The 24,739-nt window shown below is 24.4% G+C and overlaps 1 protein-coding gene across 12 annotated transcripts in view; it reads left to right on the forward strand.

The window, feature by feature from the left end:
- The window catches only part of LOC124952777 (octopamine receptor beta-3R-like), a 128,540-nt gene that overhangs the window by 73,376 nt on the left and 30,425 nt on the right, over positions 1-24,739 (forward strand). Inside the window, exons 1-2 of one of the 12 annotated variants that reach the window (XM_047503141.1) lie at positions 13,581-13,883; positions 24,165-24,739. The exon at positions 24,165-24,739 is cut by the window's right edge and continues 251 nt beyond it. The exons of 8 other annotated variants lie outside the window; for them this stretch is intronic. In XM_047503141.1, coding sequence (XP_047359097.1) covers positions 24,328-24,739 — 412 coding nt within the window. In that variant the 5' untranslated portion in view covers positions 13,581-13,883; positions 24,165-24,327. Of the gene's footprint in view, positions 1-13,580; positions 13,884-15,334; positions 15,596-24,164 lie in introns of those variants that run through there. 3 more of the 12 variants (XM_047503142.1, XM_047503144.1, XM_047503143.1) reach the window with 3 other exon arrangements.

The raw sequence follows: 24,739 nt of genomic DNA on the forward strand, positions 1-24,739 counted from the left end.
AACATATGCTGAAAAAATTAGATCAAATTTTGCCTTTTAAAATGATATTTCATTCAAGTCTCTATCATTCTTAATTCCGGAAATATTCCCATGTAAAAAAAAGATATAGCTATTAATAATGTAAATAAAATAAAATTATTTCTTTGGTAAGAAAATAATTTGTTTATTAAGTATTTATTAATGTATGTAAATTTATAAATCAGAGTCATAATCTGAATTCTTCTTTTTAGCAAAATACGATAAATCAAGTTTATATGAATTTGTTAATAACAAATTATTTATAACAAATTGTTAATTAATAATTAACAATACGTCAGAAAAATAGAGATAATTATGCCATTTAAAATGGTATTTGATTCAAGTCTCTATGATTTTTACTTCCAGAAATATTCCCATATAAAAGTAAGACGTTTACATTGACGCAATAACTTACATAATTTCATTCATTTTAGTTTGATGACACACTGACCTACATAAATTCTAAGAATTTACGCGATCTTACTATTATTACTATTATTACTGTTACTACGAACAGCCGTAGTATACGAATTATGAATTGTAATCTTTCGAAGGCGATATCTCCGGAACGAAAAATCATAGAGACTTGAAAGAAATATCATTTTTAAGCTTAATTTATGATTTATTTATTCAACTATTGGAATAATGTTAATCGGTATAATAAAATCGATTTTGTTAATAAATTTTTCAATTGAATATTTTCTTTTCTTTCGTGATAAAGACTTAACTATAAAAAAAAAGAAATCATTAAAACTTTTTAATATAATTTTACAAATTATATTTAGTTTGTTTAAATTAAAAAAAAGAAAAGAAAACAAATAGAGTATCTATTAACAGTCAATAATGTATGAAATTGAAAGAATGAAATTTCGAGTATCTTTCCTTTCGTAGTTTACTGTTAATATTATTTTCTTATTATTACTTTTACTATATTTCAGTCATATCTCTATATGATCTTTTAATAATATTTACCATACGACTTATGTAAACAGAGTTACTTCATATCTTTAAAAGGAACGGAAAAATTCAGGGTGATCAAAGTTATTGCTTCACCTTGTATATACAATGAGGGCCTTATGTATTCGTACAGTAAAATTATGGAAATATTATACATATTATACTGTACGAATACTTTAGTCCTACACTGAATATGTATTATATATGATATACATATATACATAGATACATATGATATCCGTATATGACATTATCATATTATATCATTATATCATATATACATACATATATGATAAATGGATACAAAATAAAAAATTAGTAATTATGTATTACTTTTTTTTCTTGTTATCTTCTTTTTTTTTTATATATATATTTTTAATTATTCGTATATTACAAGCATGTCTATTAATTATAATTATGTAATTAAAGTGTTTTATTTATTTATTAATTTTTTTTTTTTTTACGAGAAACTTATATAATTATCGCGATAATAAAAAATATTAGAACTTAATTAGATTCCTTTGATAAATTGAAAGGCATTGGTATCGATAACAACTAAAATTTTAAAATTTTTCTTTCGTTTTATATTTTTTCTTAAATAAACAATCCTTCGAATATCTTTCATTTTTTTTTCTTTCTTTCATTATTTTTCCTTGACAAGGAAAATGCAGTTTTCTCCCGCCTTTTTTCTTTTCTCCTTTCGTTTTTCTTTCATCGTTTTATTTCACTCGAATTGTTTCTTATAATAATAATAATAATAATAATAATAATAATAATAATAATAATAATAATAATAATAATAATAATAACAATAATTACAATAATAATAAAACAGATCTTTACGCAAAACTCTAAATTTAAATCATAAGAATAATACAGTAATAATGTCGTAGTTCGGATATAATTTCGTTCATTATCTTACTCATATAATATACTTAAAAGAAAAATAATTAGAAAGTCCAAACACGTCGTTCGTTTGGTTGAATATACACATACATAAGAATGAGGTTATTAAAAAATTTCTTCCTTATTTATTCGGCCACGTTATTTTAGTCCCATGTAAGATGCTATTGGAGTAACTTTCATTGCTTTCTTCGTACTCATTTTCCATTATATTCGAATTAACTTCCATGATTTTCAACCATGTTCTTTTTTCTTTTATTCTCTTTTTTTTTTTTTTTTTTTTTTTTTTTTTTTTTCTTTTTTTTTCTATATAACATTACGGGATTGATGTGGATTCTCTGGTGGTAGCAAGAATTTCAAATTGCTTCGCTTCTTAACTCGGTAAAAGACAGATTACAACATTCCATGCTTTTACTTCTTCAAACGGTACAGTTTTATTCTTATTAAACTTGAAATCTTGACGTTTACGTTTCGTTGCAGAAATGTAAACATCTTTTTTTATAGTCGTAGAAGTTTTTAAATAAAACTTATATATGTATATATGTATGTCTATCGTTAAGACGATCGGACAAAGTTCAATGAATATAATAACGCGTTGTGCCAATTTCATTTCCTTTATGATAAAATCATTTATATCTTATCCAAGAGAGATCTAAATAAAACGATTTCTCGCATTAAAACATGATAGATTCAATTTAATATGTTAATATCTTGGGATATTAAAAATAATATCGTTTTAAATTGTAACTTGTATTTTCGAGTATTCAAACTTCAATTTTTCAATAATTTAAAGAAATAAAATTTATTGTATTAAAATTTAGTAATAATTGAATCAAACAAAATTATTTAAAATAAACAAGTAAACAAAAATGGAACTATCTCTTAAATATCTTTCTAATCCGAATAAATTAAATGATCAATTAAAAAATAATAATAAATTGTGGAAAAATCATATTAATTATAAAATAAAATATAAAATAATCTCTCTCTCTCTCTCTCTCTCTCTCTCTCTCCCTCTCTCTCTCTCTCTCTCTCTCTCCCTTTCTCTCTCTCTCTATCTCTCTCTCTCTCTCTCGCTCTCCTATATATCTAACTAATCTGAATAGATTAAATGATTAATTAAAAATTAATAATAAAATTCAATAATAATAAATCAAACTAGATTAAGTTTAATAGAATAGAATAGGATTACTCTTAAATATTTAAATAATCTAATTAAATAAGAGAAAAATGATTAATTATAATAATTAATAATAACTGAATTAAATTAAATTATCTAAAGTAAAAAACAAAAAAAGAATGATCGATTAAAAATAAGTAATAACTCTGAACAATGTTATCTCAAGTAAATTGAAAAAAAAAAAAAAAAAAAAAAAAAAAAAAGAAAAGAAGAATTGGAGAAAAAGAAAGATGAGAAAGAGAGATGAGTGAAAGCGAGAAAAAAGAAAACGAAACAAAAAGAAAAAAGAAAATTGAATAAATAAAGTACTCTTAGAGAGAACGTTTCTAACCAATGCTCGATTTTTATTCATTCTCACAGCTGTCTCAGTACCGAAGCCAAGCTAGAAACTAAGAACACAAAGAACAGAGTCTCTTGGTGAATGTAGAAATACTAAGATTATGCGTCCTCGTTTCTGCTAAGACACTACCAGTATGCACCCCTCCTTTTTTCCACTCGAGTTGTTTAAGTATATCCTTAAGGAATAAGAAGAAGAGAGACAGACAAAGAGAGAGAGAGAGAGAGAGAGAGAGAGAGAGAGAGAACAAGAAGATTATGAGAAAATTTGTTAGACGTAGGAAGAGATAGAGAGAAAGAAAGAAAGTAAAAAAGTAAGAAAGAAGGAAAGAAAGGGGACTATAAGAAAATGTGTTAGACGTAAAATGAGGTAGAAAGTAAAGGGTAGCAAACTCATTTCAGAATAGACGTGCCACTCGCAAATTTACATTCCGATGGTTCAACTAAAAGATAGCTAACTACTGAAACACGTTTGGTAACTTCTCTTCGACCGCAAAACGAAAATAAATTAATGGGATGTAAAAGGGGAAAGGGAACGAAGTTGAGGGTGAGGGATGATTTGTTCGAAAGGAAATTCTGACTACGTCATCGAACGTAATCGATTCCGAGATCGAAAGATCAGATTTTTTTTTTCTTTTTTTCTTTTTTTTTTTTTTTTTGTTCTTTTTTATTTGTTTTCGTCAATACTTAACATACGTTAGATCTAATCTATCTAATTTTGAGCCAAACGAATTTCTCTTTTTTTCCTTATTTTCTTTCTTCTTTTTTCTTCTTTTTTTTTTATTCCTTGTCAGTCCTTGTATAATGCCGATATTTAAAGACCTTTTAATTTCATTGATCGCTTGTTATTTAATGATTACTCTCATGTTTTATGTTTCAATTAAATTTTATAAATTCTTATATTATATACATATGTAAATGTGTACGTACGCGTATAAAATATCTGGGTCGTAATTAATATATAAGATTTTCTTCGTGATAAGATATATATATATATATATATATATATATATATATATATATAATATATAATACTAATGTCGTTTTTACTCTTACGTCGTTAATCTTCAAGTTGGTATAAGTTAGATCTAATCTTTCTAATATTCGGCTAACCTAGTTTTTTTTTTATTAGACTCGACTAATGATCATTGATTAATACTGATACTTAATGGTTTTCTAATTTCGTTGGTTCTTATTATTTATAATTGTTCTCAATCTATATACCAATTAAATTTTATACAATATTGTATACATACATATATAATATATACATTCATACATATATATTATACAATTATCTATTTAAACAAATTGTACACATAAATTTTCATACCTTCCAGCATATAAGTTTATTTCTTAAAGACTATGATACACACGCATATATATGCGTGTACGTGTGTGTCTATATATATATATATATATGTGTGTATATATGTATATGCGTAGGTATATATACTTACTCATGAAATTTGTTTTACGATGAAAACAAATTAAAAAGAAGAATGTAGAACTAAATGAAAGATAAAAACTTACTCGTAAAATTTCTATTAACGTTGCTTACGTCTAGCGTTCGTTTATTTGTTTTTCTTTCTTCTTCTTTCTTACGTTCAATAATTCACTCATTGAAGATTAGGAACTCGTTATAACGATATTGAAAATATTTATACATATTTATCTATTAAACAATTATTTTATTAATCTATTAAACAATTATTTCATTAAACAATTGTTCTATTAAATTAATCCATTGAAAAATTGTTCTATAATTTTCTATTTCAAAATAATAATTTATACGTATACGTACGTATATATATATATTCGTCTTAACAAGACGAACATTTAACCAGAACTGAAGAGTTTTGACCTTTTTTTATGTCATAAGTACAAACGAATGTTTACTAATGCTTATGGGTCGTTTTATGAACGACGTGACCTAGACTGTTTACCGAGACACATATGTATCGATAGATACATACAATTTTATACAACGTGAAACTTTCCTTGAAATATTCGTATCATACTTATATATACGTATACAATACATGTATTTCTTTCATATGAATTATGGTATATTTATTGATTGATACAAAAATTTCTTTTATATTGAAAACGAATTGAAATAAAAATGGTACAAGTATATAGTTTAATATTTGTATAAATACGATATATAATGTGGTTTAAAAAGTTTTTATCGGATTATAAAAATTGTGAACTCTTTTGGTTAAATTTTTTCTTGTTTTCAAATCTTAAAAAATGTTCCTATACTTGTGATTTTACATTTTGAAAAAGGAAAGAAAATCTGTTTGAAAAATCTAGAAAAAGAATAGATAATTGATTTCGAAAATCCTCTTAGTTATTTTGGTCTATCTTGTATATACACACACACACACGTACACGCGCACACACATGTGTGTACAATATATATACTTTTTTTGTATAAGCTATGATATGACTTTTACACATATATATATATATATATATATATATATATATATATATATATATATATATATATATATATATATATATATATATATATACTCGAATAAAATTACTTTTATGACAAAAACGAATTAAAATGAAGAACGTAGCAGTAAAAGGAAGTATATTAGCTTAAAATGTATAAGAAAATATTCTATGTACAATATTCTATATACTTCTTCTTTATGAGATATGACGTATACATATGTATGTACGTATATACTCGTAAAAAATTCTTTCTACGATAAAAAGAAATTAAAATGACACGAAAGAATGTAAAATTAAAAAAGAAAGGATAGATAGAAGGATAGTGTAAAATTATCCTTCTATCCAACTATATATATTTGAATTATGTATACCAATTTCGTATGTAGTGTATGTGTGTGTGCTTGGTATGTATTTATGAATTCTGACACTGTATATGAGTGTATATATCGATATATATATATATATATATATATATATATATATACGTATATATGTATATAAAATTTTATTTAAGACTAAAAGAAAAAAGAGGAAAAATATTATTTTGTATTAAACTATTATTAAAATATATTATTAAAACATTATTATAATATATATTATATAATTTTATATATAATTTTATATACAATTTTATATATATATATATTTATTATTATATATATATATATAATATTAATAAATTTAATTAAATTTAATTAAAAGAACTTCATCGTTATAAATAAAACAAAAAAGAAAATAATACTATATCGCTCCATTATAAAAAAATTTGATGGAAATAAAATTTAAATAAATAATCGTGGCTTAGCGTACAAAAGATAAGATAATATTAATCGTTTAACAATTGAAATGTGTTAGCGATGGCAAAGCTAAACGATAATTAAACTAATCGTTTCAAAGAGTAAATGGATATTTACGTAGAAAAAAACAGATATTGAATACATTCAAGGTCGAATGTTTGTATATATACATATGTGTATATATTTTTATACTACGTAGATAACAACAAAGTTATACGTTATCCCTAAAAGCTTGAAAAGTGAAAGCAATTAATTTCAAGGACAGATTCGACAGAGGAACATCGATCTTACAAGCTTCTTCTACACATTCGACGATGAGTTGTCTCGAAGAGAGCTTGTATCTAAGGAAGAGAAAATGTTTCAACATAAACTCTCTCTTCGTAGGAAAGTCTTTTGCTTGTTCCTACCATAGGGCGACAATGTGTACGAAGACGGTATAAGAAACTTTATCTCCGGTACACAAAGTAAGAAGTAAGTTTCATACAATACAATTTCAACATTGCTTGCGATATATCGTTAACTTTTCTACACTTCGAAGAGTGTAAAATCTCTCTATCTCTCTCTCTCTATCTATCTATCTATCTCTATCTCTCTCTATATGAGTGTGTGTGTGTGCGTATATGTGATTCTCTTTCTCTCTTATTCTCTTTCTTTTTAAACTCACTATCTCACTATAATCTTATTTACGTTTATAAACGTACTCGAACGCACGATAATAATCTAAACTTTACGAGTTTTTATCTATCCTTTTATTCTTCTCAATTTCAGTATTTTTATTCATCTTTATTGTCATAAAAAAAAAAAAATATATATATATATATATATATATATATTTCTTTTCTATTAGTCGATATAGCATATGATAAGTCTCATTTTTAAATAATACGATCCAATATCGTCGATCTTATCGATTTTTATGAACGAATGCTTCAAATTAATGTTACTATGTTTCGAGGAGGAAATTTAATATTTATTGGAGTTATTTCACAGTGAACACTGTTGTCAAGATACGGAAGTCATAATAATTTTTGTTGTATCAACGGAAATCGATATTTTTAGTCTAATAAACACGGATAGAGGATATCAATAGGAATCCAACAAGCATATACAGTGTACCTTTACATCGACATTTCATTGAATTACGGCGCATTGAAGTTTAACAAGCTGTGTAATCGCAATAATACGATCAATTTTCTCAACCAAATGACTCTAATAAACGATGAATTCATAAATCAATTTTTTTTTTTTCTTGTCCTTTTATTCATTTATTTATTTATTTTTATAATATATAAGGTATTTCATTATTTGTATATGTATGTTCCTATCCTTTATTTTTTGTTATTTCTATCTTCTCGATGTTTATTTATTCTTGTCATTAAAAATATTTTATGAGTTAGTATACTTTATACATACTTATATACAATAGAACGATTACTTTGATCACCTTAGATATCACAGTTCTATTTAGAGACATGAAGAAACTTTATTTACAAAAATTATACGATACGGGAAGAATTATAATGCGGCAGTAATAATTTTTTTATAAGTTGACTAAGTGTAATTCAACTAAGTTTTTTTTTTAAACATAATCATAATGTACTTAATTTTATTGATTGATGAAGCTTGATATTATAAAAAATATGTTAACCCATGTATATTTAAAAATTATTAGTTTAGAAAATATTTCACAGTTACATCTATATTACGAAAAAAAAGTCTTTTGAATTTTTGATCTTTCCATATCGTACATTGACGACTGACTATTAATAGATTTTTTACTCCATATTTTAAATAAAAAAAAGTAAAATTTACAAAATAATCATAAAAATTTTCAAGAGTTCATTATAGTTATGTTCTTAAAAAAAAAAAAAAAAAAAAAAAAAAAGAAAAAAATTTCTTTTTTCTTATATTATAATTTTATGAGAATAGAAAAAAATTCAATTAAAAAAATCATCAACAAAATCGATTTCATTATATCAATATTATCGCAATAATTAAATAAATAAAAGATATATTACGCTTGAAAACAATGTCTATTTCAAGTGTATACCATTCTTCGTTTCGGAGATATCGCTTTTGAAAGATTTCCATTCATAGTTGGTATAGTACAGCTGTTCGTAATCATAAACCCGTAAATTCTTGGAATTTATGTAGGTCAATGTGACACCGAGTTAAATTGAATGAAATTATGAGGATCAGTAGGCCAACGTAAGTATCTTCCATTTTATGAAATTATTTTTAGAACTAAAAATCATAAAGACTTGAATCAAATACCATTTTAAATGGCATAATTATCTCTTTTTTTCTGGCGTATTGTTAATTATTAATTAACAATTTGTTATAAATAATTTGTTATTAACAAATTCATATAAACTTGATTTATCGTATTTTGCTAAAAAGAAGAATTCAGATTATGACTCTGATTTATAAATTTACATGCATTAATAAATACTTAATAAACAAATTATTTTCTTACCAAAGAAATAATTTTGTTTTATTTACATTATTAATAGCTATATCTTTTTTTTACATGGGAATATTTCCGGAACTAAGAATGATAGAGACTTGAATGAAATATCATTTTAAAAGGCAGAATTTGATCTAATTTTTTCAGCATATGTTAAATAATTAATTAACAATTTATTAGAAACAACAATTTTTATAAACAAATTCTTAAGAATTAAATTCATTGTATTTTACCAGCTAAACATTCAGATTGCAATTGATTTATAAAATTATATAAATTAATCAATAATTAATAAACAAATTATTTTCTTTCCGGAGAAATAATTTTTTTCTATACTGTTAATAATCACGTCTTCCATTTACGTGTGAATATCTCTGGAACTAAAAGTCATAGAGAATTCAATCGAATATCATTTTAAAAGGGAGAAATTTTTTATTTTCTCAACATATTTGTTAATTATTACTTAACAATTTTTTATAAACAATTTTTATAAACAAATTCTTATGAACTGAATTTATCTTACTTTGCCAAAAAAATTATTATTAAGATTACGACTTGTTTTTAATATTACATAAATTATTAAATAATTAATAAGCGATTGTTTACACTGCACTTATTTGCGCTTACTCTGTTTTTATTCTGCATAACTCTAAAGCTAAGAAACCATCACTCTCTTACTAATACTATTTATTTATTATTATCCTTATATATTTATATATTATCTTAATATATTTTAATCATATCGTTATGGTTTTTTAACAATATTTCAATTAAAATATCTGCAAAACTAATAATTTTTTGACATACTATAAAGAATGTCGGAGCTACATCGACCAATGTAATCAAAAACATATGAAGGCATTTAAAAAGAAAAAAAAAAAAAAAGGAAACAGTTGAATTTCATCTTTTATGCATCCATCTATAAAAAAAAAATGATTACTGCCGTATTATGGTCCCCTTTGTACAATACGACTTTTGTGAATAAAGTTTCTCTGTATCTCAAGAAAGAACGGAAGTATTCAAGGTGATCAAAGCTATTACCTCAGTCTGTATAAGTATATAGCCATAATACATAGGAAATAAGTAAGTATATATATATATATATATATATATATATATATATATATATATATTATAGATATTATTTATATAAATGAGATATATAAAAAAAATTAAAAAATAAAGACACTATATATATATATATACACATACATATTTATATAGACTTATTAAATATACAGTTTTATATATTTAATATAATCATTTACAAGGAGATCGTAAAAGAATAAGAGAAAAAAGAAAAGAAAAGAAAAGAAAAAAAAAGCAATCCGATGAAAATACTATATGATTTTATTTGCTATACCATCTCGTAGGAAATATTTCTAATAAAAGAAAAAAATATGATGGGAGAAAAAGAAAATTTTTTCGTTGCATGCAATCGCGGGAAAGAGCACTCCAGTGACACATGAATGAACAATTTGTAGAGATAAAAAGTAGAATCGTACTGAGAGTCGGGCGACATCGAATGGGTTGTTCGTGAACTTGAAGGTCGCTCGTTATTGTGTACCGTACCGAATCGATCGGTCGAATGGCGGCCGGCGCGGCGCGCCGAGTAGACTGCTACTCTCTTTAATCGTTCGATGCGCTTCGAAAATCCTTTCTGACAAATCCTTGTCCTATCCCCACTCTTTTTGCTCTATTTTAAATCTCCGAATATCTCACTAAATCAATCAGAACGAAGGACATATGTTATTATGTAATGAAATAATTTAAAATAAATAAAATTGCACGAAATTGCAATTAAATATATCTATCTATTTATCTATATATATATATATATATATATATATATATATATATATATATATATGTGTGTAAGTATATAATAATTACATTTTTATGACTATCAATATGATGTAAAAATTTAATGAAAAAAATAATGAAAATAAAGATCACTTTATTTATTTATAGATAATTATTTTACATCTTGATAACTATTAATACTAATAGATACAAATTTAAGAGCAAAATAAAAGAAAGAAAATAAGAAAAGAATAATAATAAAGAATCATCGTTAAGCATTTACACGTTATCATTTCAATAATTATTATATTTGTAATAATTATTTAGAATAATGATTGAAAAATGATAAAAGAACTTCATGGAAATATAATCTATCAAGTACATAGAAAATTGTAATATAATATTCCTTTTTTTCTTCTGTTCTCGAATTCATCGAATTAATGTAGATACCATATGGGAGACAATTCGTTTCTGCGCAATTACTATTAAAAAAAAAAAAAAAAAAAAAAAAAGAAAGAAAGGACAAGGTACTCATTAAAGAATAGAGAATAATTCGTTATAGATCTGGCTATATATATATATATATATTTAAAACGAGCAACACTTATCTAAGGTACAACGAATTAATTTAATATGCATGTGAATTTAATAATCGAGTTATATCTCGATTCATGGGAACTTATAAAAATGTTATATTTCATGAAAATTGGAAAACTTTTTTTTTTTTTTTTTTTATCGTCGTAAATTGAAAATTATATTTCGAGATATCGAGATAAAAAAAAATGATTAGAAAGAGTTATGAGAATCGTACCTTGAGAAAGAAATAATGAGCGATATTACACATTGAATTTACGTTGTAATTGTGCATGCATGTTATGATCACCGTATTATATAATAATCACATATATCTCATATCTTTCGAATATTTTCCATAATGGCGATTATTCTTTCTCTCTCACTCCCTTCTCGATCTTTGTCTCTCTCTCTCTCTCTCTCTCTCCTTCTCTTTCTCTCTCTCTCTCTCTCTCTCTCTCTCTCTCTTTTATTCCTAAGTCTTTTGAAATGAAAATTATTCATCGTCATTTTCTCGCTCAATGAAATTTTTTCATTTCATCTTGTCCTTGAAAAAAGAATTAAAATTTTCTCTATCCGTCAATTGTATATCATTATTGTATAGATTTATGCATTATGAGGGATGATATTATTATTGAGGAAAGTAGTAAGTCCGTATTTCTCATCATAATATAAATATATCTTATCTTATTGAAATTACCAAACATGAATTATATAATCAGATAATAATACATTAATAATAATATTGTTACGCCCTAACTCGTAATTTCTTGTATTAATCGAAAATAATTGTTCAGCATATTCTATCCTTGAATATATTTCATATGATTTTCTTTTTCTCTTTTCTTTTTTCTATTTAATTTTTTCTTTTCTTTTATATATATATATATATATATATATATATATATATATATATATACATATATAGATGATCAATCTAAAGGAATTTTTTTTAGTATCCATATACTAGATAGAAAAATAAAATTATAAAAAATAATAATTCATATTATCGATCTTCTTTCCTTTTTTTCTTGTTCCTTATAAATTGCAACTAAAATTTATCTTCGATTAGAGACTTTTAGACTTTATTTTCTATTTTTCTTTTTTTTTTTTTTTTTTTTTTTTTTAAGGAACTTCTTGCAGCTGTGAACTCTGACGTCTGTTTAATTTTATACTATTTTTTCTTATTTCTTTATTTATTATTTTCTTTTGTTTTTTGTTTTTTTGTTTTTTTTTTCAATACAAAACGTAATTTAGAAAAATATAGTTATGTACTCTCAAAACATAAAATCAAATTCGATACAGAATAAACTATATTATCTTTCTTTTATGTATCTATTTATTTATTTATTTATCTTTTTTTTCAACAACTTGTAGCTACACTCTGGCATCTAATTTATTTATCTGTTTATTTACTTGTATTTTTTTTTTTTTTCACGGACTTGCAACTAAACTCTGCCGTCTCTTCAATTTCATACGATTTGTTTTTTTCTCTCTACTTTTTTTTTTTTTTTTTTTTTTTTTTAATAAAAAGTGCAATCTAGAAAAATTAATTGTATATTCACGTAATATATCAAATTAAACTGGATATAGGATAATATACACTATCTTAAGTTTATTTATTTATTTTTTTCTTTTGTTTTATTTTCAAAAACTTGTGATTATTTTTTCACTGACAATTCGAATTTATAGAAATTTTCATTCGTAAAAATCAAAATCTATAAAAATTATTCATTCATACATTTACGAAATATTGAATCAGACTTGATGTAAGATAATCGTTTATTATCTCGTTTATCGTAATTTATCAATTCTCTTTAATTCAATAATGAAAATAAACAAGTAAAAAAGAAAATAAGTGGACGAAAACAAAAGAAATAATGGCATGAAAGAAAGAAAAGAAAAAAAAAAAGAAAACAGAATGAAAGGAATAAGAAAAGAAGTGAAAAAAACGGAAAAGGAAACATTTTGTGTGAGAGGGAAAAAGCTAGAGAATAGAGAGACAGAGAGACAAAGAGGGAGAGAGAGGGAGGGAAAGAAAGAGAGAGACAGAGAGAAAGAGAGAGAGAGAGAGAGAGAGGGTAACGTGGCGCCGTAACACGTCGCGACGCTCAGTCTACCGGCGTCGTCCGTAAACGTAGCATACAATCTGTCACGCGACGATACAAGTTTCGTTTTATTTTCTTTGTTTAAAAAAAGAAAAGAAAAGAAGAAGAATTATAAAAATTATTGCGAGTTAAAAACAAAACTTCTAACAAGTATCTTTTTTTTTCCATTTTCCGCATCTCTCGAACGTAAATCGATCATTCGATTCGATCAAACGAATCATTTCTTATTTATCTGTGAAGAAAGAAAATGATTTTATTTTTCATTTCCGAAGGTATACATATACATATATAAGTGTGTGTGTGTGTATATATATGTGTGTGTGTGTGTGTGTGTGTGTGTGTGTGTGAAAGTGTGAGTGTATGTACAATTAAAATGTTCAAAGATGTAGACATGTAAACATATATATAAACATAAATACATATCTATATGTACAGGTATATATATATATATATACATATATATAAACATATACATACATATATATATAAAATACATACATATATATATATATATATATATATATATATATATATGTATTTGTTCCTTAAACATTTTTATTATATTTATGGACTTTAAAATTTTTTAGTTAAATACGATTATTTAAAATAATTTTTCAATATGGCTTTTCAACGATAGTATCGTTATAAATAATTCTCGAAAGTCCAAGGGTTCTCATACATGATGTTTGTAATGTTAAATAATTAACATGAGTACGTGACAAGTTTAATGTAAATGAAAGCGCACGTGCGTTCGACATCAACATCCGTGAGTTAAGTACGAATGTATGTATAATATGTATACATACAAATGTATATATACAGAGGATATATATGTATATATGTATATATCACATGTGCGTGTATATGTTAAAAATTATTTTGATTGAAACGAATTGAATGAAAATCGTAAAAATTTTCTATTTTCTTATATTTTCATTTAACGCACTTATCATGAATCAGATTAATTATTTTTCTATTTATCCTAATTATTTTTTATTTCCACTTTTCGGATCCATCGAAATTAATTGGTAAGGAGCAAGATTCAATTTACTTGATTTAAAATACCACGAGAATTTATCTTCGCACTTCGTGTTTGTAAATGACATTTTTTTTTTTTTTTATTTCATCCAACTACTTGAATAAATCACAAAATTCAAATCGAGACATCTTCTGATTGCATTTGCGAATCAAATTAGGCTGGAAAGTACGTACGATAATTTGAGAAGAGAGAGCGAGAGAGCGAGCGAGCGAGAGAGAGAGAGAGAGAGAGAGAGAGAGAGAGTGAAAGACAAAATATACTGGAATTATTAAATAAATTATATATAAGTATGTATATTTATATAAAATATATTATAATTTACTTAATTAACATTATGCGATACATATATAATTTATTTAATAACTTCGATATATTATTTATTCAAAAAAAGAATATTTAATACTTATCCTATAAAACATATATTTTCTAATAATACAATCTAATAAATTATTAAATAAATTATATATATATAATTTATTTAATAACTTTAATGTACGAATTGACTAAAAACAATAAAAATATTTTTATTTTTTTATATGCGCAGCTTTATTTTTTTTTTTTATTCTTTTATCTTTTTTTTTTTATTTTTTTTTGAAAATATCACGTAGTAAAACAACACCTAAAAAAAATATTGTCATCTTTAAAAATAAACGTATGATTGCTCGCCAAGAAGATTTGTGCGAATTTTCGGGTACTTACGATGCCAAGTTTTCATTCGGGACTACATACATCATTATAAATGTAATAAATTGTAGAAAAGCTCGTTAAGTTAGTTCGTATATAAATATAAGAGTGAACGACAGGATAATCCCACGCTGTCTACTTTTCTTCCAAAAATCGACAAGGTAATAGCTACCTTGGATTTAAAAGATTAATGACGATCGATATCGGACATTTACGATGTCTCTAAGTATTTCGAAGAATCTCGTCTCGAATCGTTCCACTGTAAGTTATCTGTTTGATTCAGGATTTGTTATTTTATTCTTTAAAAATTTAGAAAAGAAGAATATCATGCCCGTTAGAAATTGTTGTGACATTTTATTTTCTCCTCTGTTCTTTCTTTTGTTTCTTCTTTTTTTACTTTTTTTTTTTTCTTTTGACTTTATAAAACTATTACGTGTTTAGTAAAATTTAATAAAAATTGATTTAATAAAAAAATTTGACATTATAAAAACATTAATATATTGTAATTTTTCACAATCGTATGGGTTTAAAAAAGAACAAAAATTATAATATACTAATGATTATTATGTGAATATTATAGTAAAAATAATTGTCGTAATTATTTTCACGACATCGTATAATAACTATTAATAAATTGCAATTTCACAATTATATTTAAATAAACAAAAAATATAGATATATATAGCATACATATAGCTATATTATATAAAATGAAAATGAAAATTATTAGAATAATATTTTTCATAGAATTTTATAGAAACATTAACACTATATAATAAATCATAATAATTTCACAATCACGTGCATTAAAAAAACAAAAAAAAAATGAAAAAATCTAATATACTAGCTATAAAGAATAAATATTAAAAAAAGAAGAAGAAGAAAAAAAAAACCAAAATTTTTGTCATAATTTTCTATTATAAAATTTTATACGAACATTAATATGTTTTAACAATCAATAACTTTGGAATAACGTGTATCCAACAAAACAAAAAAAAAAGAAAAGAACAATTCTAGTCAAATTCGAAAATCTTTTTTATTTATGTAGATTCAAAAAAAAAAAAAATTTAATCAAATAAGAAAATTGAAAATATTTATATTTTCTTTTTCTTTTTTCTTTCCTTTATATTATCATAAATCGTACAATCGCGTTTTATTTACACGAGATTATATATTTTGATCTATTGTTTCGTATTCACATTCATTAGAATCACTGTAATATGAATATTACACTATGTAAATCCCGCCTTCTTGAACTTGATAAACGTATATCGTGCAAATACCATCGTCACATTATTCCATCGTTGCAAAGGTGAAACTATTCCGTCGTCGAGGTCGAGGCGAGTGTTGTTAAGATCGACATTTTGTAGGAAAAGAAAATAATAATTTTTTATTATATCATAGATTGACATAAGATTGATTCTAGTTAAATTAAAATAGAATAATTTACAACAGTTTCTAAGAATCTAATATTAAGTTTTTAATTAAATGAATAAATAATATATATATATATATATATATATATATATATATATATATATATATATATATATATAATTGAGCCGTTGATTTTGAAAGTAGGGCAAGTCCATTTTGTGAAAAAAAATAGATAAAGCTAATTCTTATCACAAATTAACATAAAATTTAATTTTTTGTTTATTTATAAAAAAGAAAAAATTAACTTGCTCCGCTTTCAAAATCAACGACTTATATATATATATATATATATATATATATATATATATATATATATATATATATATATATATACATTTTATTTATTAATAACATATTTTAGTTATTTATTTACATAAATAAGTAATTAAGTGTATTTAACCGAGTATAGGAATATGAAATATTCGCATTTCTTCTTTTAATGTCAATAATTCAGATATATATTTGTTATTTATTTTTCATTTGTTCTTAACTATTTATTTTCTGCTAGTATTTATTTCATTATTTATTATTTTTACTATTATTTATTATTACGATTATTATTTTTTTTACGTAAATACTTTTTTTCCTTATGATTTTTTTATTTTTTAATATTATTTCTTTTTTCTTTTTCTTTTTCTTTTTATTTTATTTCTTTTTTTTTATTCTTTTATTTTATTTTCCTTATTATTTATTTATTCAAACGATATTCGTCAACGATAGGATCATCGATCGCTGATAAAATTAATTTATTACATTATATAGAATTTCAAATGTTGAAATAAGTTCGTAAAAAACAAAAAAAAACAAAAAAAAAAGTGATTTTTAAGATCGTCAAAATCTCTTTTTTTATTTTCTTTTTCTGTCTATTTCCAATTTTCTTTTTTTCTTTTTTTTGTTTCTTCTTTTAGTAATTTATGACTCTTGTCAGATCTGTCAAAAATTTGAATATTATCTCGACACGAAGGGGATAGAAAGTAGACTAACGTTTATCTAAGCTTTTATTCCATGAGACGTTTGAAAGTCACGCGATGTGCTCGACACCGTGTGTCTTCTATTGGTTCTAACGCTTTACACTGTCGCTTCTCTCGATTCGCGATACGACCTTTTATCGAACAGATCATTCTGTTGAACTAAGGGAAGTGTGTATGTTACGCGAACTAGAATTAAAAACAAACTCTCTTTATCTCTCTCTCTCTCTCTCTCTCTCTCTCTCTCTCTTTCTCTCTCTTTCTCTCTCTCTTTCTCTCTCTCACTTTTTGCTGTTGATAATATTAAACGGATTATATAGATAATATAGATTATATATATGTACATATACATATATTATTTATATAATCTTACATATAAAATAATTATCTTAATATTCATTGTAATATTAAAATTGTTATATTAAATTATATCCGTGATACGTTCCGAAAAGTATAAAAAGGATGTTTACAAATCTGATTAATTTTTTTACACTCTACTATTACTTATTTTTATATATTTACTTATATCCATATATATATATATATATATATATATATATATATATATATATATATGGATATTTATATTTATATTTATGTAGAAAAATAATTAATAATTAATATTAATATAAATAGAAGGTTGCATTAATAATTTATTAATCGTTTTTAATATTAGGAGAGTATTTATCTTTTTTTACATTTATAGATATAATATATGTATATAAAATATTTTTTTAATAGAAACTTAATATTTATATTATTGATTTTATATAGGTATATTAATTAGTGATAGAGTGTAAAAAAATATCGATTACTTATTAAATATCTTATTTTATATATTCAAATAACCAATATTATGTTTATCACTTTTTACTTGGAATTCTTAGCAAAAAAAAAATTATTGATCAACTCAATACTATATACCTATTTTTTACTTATTTAGTTATTATCGTTGTTTTATTATTTGCATTTAAAATATTAAAAATTTTAACGTAGCTTATTAACCAACGAAACATACACCTTATTAATCAACCGTATATATTGAAATTTATAAAAAAGAATATATATATATATATATATATATATATATCATACATATTTTTAATTATAATATATCACGCATTACGTGTAAATTTGGGAAATATCAAAAATTAAATAAAAATAAAAATAAGTATATTTGAGTACTTCTTTTTATAAATTAATAAATTTTTTGTATATACCTTATGTATATATATATATAAAAGGAAAAAAGGAAGGAAAATGTACAAGTACAGATATTCTTTACGTATTACAGGAACATATTACACGTTACATATTTTTCATATTTTTAGAAATTTATACACAGATATGAAAAATATGTATTAAGTATAAACCTATATTTAGTAATATAGGTCGATAGAAGCGTGGGATTAAATGAATAATGAAAAAGAAAAGAAAAAAAAGGAAGAAGAAGAAGTGTAAACGGTCCTCGATCGATGATCCGCTTGACGATGCGTTTATTAACCATTAAAGTCGAACTCTATTATGTTGTAATACAAAGCTCGTGTTAACGAGTTACGGTGAAATGCGAAAGGAAACATTTGTTTAACGGTTTGCGGTTAATGTACGACAGGAATAAATAGAAGTGAAAAAAAGAGAGGAATTTTATCTGCAAGAAAGTAAAGGATAAAAATATCATCGATCTTTTTTTCTTTTTCCTTTTTTCTTTTTCTTTTTCTTTTTTCTTTTCCTCTTTTTCTTTTTTCTTTTTTTTCTTCTTTCTTCTTTTTTTTTCCGATTGAAAATAAATATATAAGAATGACTTATCGCGCTTAACTTTAATACTCACGAAAAGTGTATTTTCATTAAAAATATAACTTGCACGCGTTAAAATAATTATTTGTTTTGAATCAAAAAAGAGATATTACGATTTTTCTTTCATTGTATATATATTTTCCTTCTTTTCTTTATTTTTTTTTTTTCTTTTTTTCTCTTTGGATTGGAAAAAAGCTTATTGAATTTTGTAGAAATTAACGTATTCCATTGAATATGTGAAGAGATTTAATAAAAATGCTGGACAAATAAAAATAGGGGAATTAGGAGAAAAGAAAAATAATAGATAGATGGATGGACCTAATCTATTATACTGTGTTTAGTTGGTGAGAGAATACAAAATATGCGAGCAACCATCGGATTAAGAATCAAAAAAGTAATAATATAAAGAAGACAAACGATGAAAAAAATAAATGAAAACATTTATATGTATATACATATTTGCAATTTTAAATCTAATGGCTTTTTATTTATTTTTATATTTATCTTGTTTTATACATTCAATTAAATGTTTAATACATATATGTATTTTACATCTATATATATTTCTTTTTAATTTTTAATCGAGTGTTTACATTTAATATTTTCATATTTATCTTTGTAATTTGTAATTCAAAGTTCTTCTTTTACATTTCTCACATTTATCCATATAAATTTTAATTAAATATTTTTGTTTATATTTCTCATCTCCGCTTTTTAATTAATAATTAAAAATTTTCGTTTATCTTTATTATCTTCCCTATAACGTTATTTTTAATACGATGATTTCGTTCATCTGTATCAATCATCTTTCCTTTTTTTATTTCCAAATCTAATGATTTCATTTATCTTAATCATCGCTTTTACCTACAGATATTAATTCAATATTTTCATTATATTTTCATTTTTTAGTATCTCATATTTTTATTTAATAATTAATAATTAAATATTACCATTTAAATTTCTCATATTTTCTTTTGTGCAACTTTTAATCAAATGATTGCGTTTATTTTCATCATCCTTTTTATCTATAATTTTTTAACCAACCTTTTTCACTTATCCTTTCTCATTTTAATATCTAATTATAAATAATACGAAAAATATTTTCATTTATATATCTCATTCAGATCTTTTCTTATTTATTATTTTTAAATCCAATGATTACATTTATCTTTCTCACCTTTCCTCTTTTATAATTTATAATTTCTATTAAACAATTTCTATATAAATAATTTTTATATAATTTATTATTTCTACAATTTATATATATATATATATATATATATATATATATATATTAAAATATTAAGAGTAGGCATGAAAGTTTCACTTTAACACGGATCGTTAATATCAAGGGCAAGTTTGTAGGAGCAAACAGGAGGCCTCGTTACTTAGAAGGGTAACTTGTGGAGGACCCTATAATAGCACTTAACTTATCGATTGTATCGAATCAAGTCGAGTAACTCGATTGTACTGGTCGAAGTCATTAATCACGTCCACCTTCCATCTCTTTCTCTCTCTTTCTCGCTTTATCTTTCTCTCTTACTCTCGCTTTAACTCTTACTCTCTTACTTTTATTCTCTATCTGCCTATACTTGTTCTCCATCTTGCCTGAGTTTGTCGGCGACAAATGATTTGCGATTAGTTACAAGTTACTATACGACATAACGTCTTTCGTTCTGGCTCCGACATTGAAAGTCTCGAAAAGTTGGCGAACGTCCATGGGATTTATTAATAATAATCTCACTTTTCGACTAAAGTGTAACTCAATCATTATGAATCGACGTAAATGGCGCCCGTTCGTCGTCTACTCGATCATTTTTATTCTTTTTTTTTTTTTCTTTCTTTCTTCTTTCCCATCCCCCCTCCTCCGACTTTTTTCTCTTAATCTTATATCTCGTAAAGTTCTCTTCCTTTTTTTTCTTTTTTTTTTTTTTTTTTCAAAAACCTTCAACATTATTCTTCGTAATTTATCATAAAAGATATACAAATAATATGTGCATGAATATACATGTATAGAAACAAATACGAAAAACAAACAATTCATTTTTTTAGAAAAATTATAATCAAAAAAATGATAGTATCTAATTGTCAAATATAATATTATTTTTAATAGAAATTCATATCGCACGATACTTTTTTACGAAAGATATATCTGGTGTCGACTATAATGATATATAATTATAAACTAGAGATGGCATGAGAATGATGTTTTTAAACAATTTCCAAGAATTTATTGCTCATATAAACAAATTTTATATAGATATATAAATAAGCATATTATTTTTAACAAATTTTTATGAACATATTTATTGATATAGACAAATTTTTTATTTTTATATATTCTATAATATTAATAATAACAAAAATAAATATATATATTTTTTGTTTTTTAAATTGACCGCATTATTTAATACAATCAATATTGATTATTTAAAATTAAAAATTTTCTTTTTATATATTCTACAAAATAATATTTAGATTTTATCGTATTAATGATGTGTTAACTTTCAAAAAAATTCGATAAGAACAATCTGAAATAAAATACGAGTATTGAGATTATCATTAGTGCATGTACGTACATGCAAACAAAATTTGTTATTTTATTTTTTCTTTCCTTTTTCTTGTCATCAGTTATTGATATCAAATCCATGTATTATTATTTTGTTACAAACATTATTACTACTGAGGAAGTATAGGAAGAATAAGACAAGAAATGTAATATTTTTTTATAATAATCATTCATCGAAACGATAAGAAAAAATGGAAAGTGATTTATCAATACTTATCGATTACATTGAAACACGTTCAGATAATCAACGATCTATGTGATAATAAATATTTTATAGATAAAATTTATTTCTTAATGAAGACAGCTTATATATATATATATATATTCTTTCATCATAGCTATGAATAGATCGACGATAGATACAGGAAATGACGTATTCATGTAATATCGGGTGGATTAATAAGTAATGTTGAGATTTTCAATATTTTACATCTATATATAATATTATAATATTATATATAAATTGTATCTATGATATTATAATATAATATATATGTTGCGTTAATGTATGAATAATATAATATCATATTCTCAGCAAAACATATTAGATTGCTTTTTATTTAGATATAATATAATAATAATAAATTCTTTAATTGTTTTCTTTTCTTATTATATTATGACAAAATGATCTAATACGATCCATCATTATTTTTTTCTCTTTTCATTCTTCGCAATAATACATACATATTCCTATATATTCTCTTATAAATTTAAATACAATAATCTCGAAAATGATATTAAAAAAGAAAAAAAAAAAATCAATCAATTTTTCAATATCCTATTATTAATTATTTTCTTGAACATTAATAAACGATTGTATATAATTCGTTAAATATTTCTTCTTCTAAAAGAAGAAGAAGAAAAAAAAAAAGAAAAAAAAAAAGAAATTACTCGAGTAAAAATAATATAACCTTCGAAAAATTTATCGCTTTTTTTTGTTATTATTTAAATTGACAAACCAGAAAATTTTTAACGCCAACTTGCTTAACTCGTAAAAAAAAATATAAGAAATCGTGGAACTCCTCAGCTTAGCAGGTTTTACGCTTGAACAATTTTTCAGAACACCGTAGGAAATCGTCGGGAAAATATTTACAGTCGCGTTATTCGAATTTATAAAATACATCATCCTGCGGCGTCGCCTTCACGACAAAATTGCTTTCGAAAGCTTCTTCCATCCCCTTCCTCTTTTCCAAACCCGACTGTACCGCTCCACACTCCCACTCACACCCAACCACCCACTTCCATCCTACACATACTTTACTCAATTTTCTCATCTTCATCTTCTCTTTTTCTATTACTCTATTACTATCTCTATCACTATCTCTATCTCTATCTCTTTCTTCTGTTTGTTCATCTGTTTCTCTCTCTTTTTCTCTTTTCTGTTTTCTTTATATATATATATATATTGCTCTCTCTCTCTTTTTCTTTCTCTCTCAGTCTCTTTCTATCTCTATGTTCTTCTTTTCTGCTATCTCTCTCTCACTCTCACTCTCTCTCACTCTCACTCTCTCTCTCTCTCTTTATCTACCTCTGTATCTTTCTTTGTCTGCTGTTTCTATCTCTTTTTCTAAATATCTTCGTTTCTCTTTGTCTGCTGTCTGCTAAACGTTTCGTACATTCATACATACATACATACATACATATATATATGCATATATGCCTATCTCTTTTTCATTGATATCATACCCTCGATACTTATCAACTTTCTTTGGTTTTTCATCGTAACTCCATCGTAACACATGCATGCTTACTATCTAACGATCCTAGTTATATCTACCAGCTTTCTCACATCTAATGTCACACGTTATTCAGCAATCATTTTCGAACGTGCCTTTTGATAATATACGCATTTAACGATCATATTTATATGATTTTCGGTGGAATATATTGAAAACTATTGGATCTATTTAAATTATCTCGTTAAAAAAGTAATTTGTTCTTGTTCTTCCTTTTCGTTTTTTCTTCTTCTTGTTCTTCTTCTTTTCAAATTAATTAATAATAATTATATAGTATCATCGTTCGATATAAATAATTATCAGTGGGTGTAATATGAAATTTTAAGGTGTGCATCATCGATTATATTCAAAGATAATGTGACGATCGAGAACATATCGATCATTATTTGATTGTTGAAGAATATGCACGTATATACGTGCGAGAGTTGTCAATAGATGGAAAAGTTAGAACGATTGAAAATATGACGTCAAAAGTTGAACATTGGAGGAATGGAAATTAGTGAATCACCGGACGAAGAGGACATCGAAGGATCCATTGAAAATAATACGAAAGGGATTTCAAGGTCAGATTTTTTCGAGGTAATCGATTCGACGATAAGAAGTGTTGTATTCGAGGATGTCATCGGTTCGAAGGAAAAAGAGGAAGAGAAGGAGGAAGAGTACGATGGGAGAAATATATTTCTGATGACCTTGAAGGGCGTCGTTATCGTTGGAATCATTCTGACAGCACTTATTGGCAATGCCGTCGTTGTCGCTAGCGTTCGAAGGCATAGAAAATTACGTGTTCCGACCAATCGATACGTTGTCAGCCTTGCAGCAGCTGATTTCTTAGTGGCTGTATGTGCTATGAGTTTCAATGCGTCAGTCGAACTATCTGGACATTGGATTTTTGGTAGGACAA

The sequence above is a fragment of the Vespa velutina genome, chromosome 11 (assembly GCF_912470025.1).
Source record: "Vespa velutina chromosome 11, iVesVel2.1, whole genome shotgun sequence".
Classification (NCBI taxonomy): domain Eukaryota; kingdom Metazoa; phylum Arthropoda; class Insecta; order Hymenoptera; family Vespidae; genus Vespa; species Vespa velutina.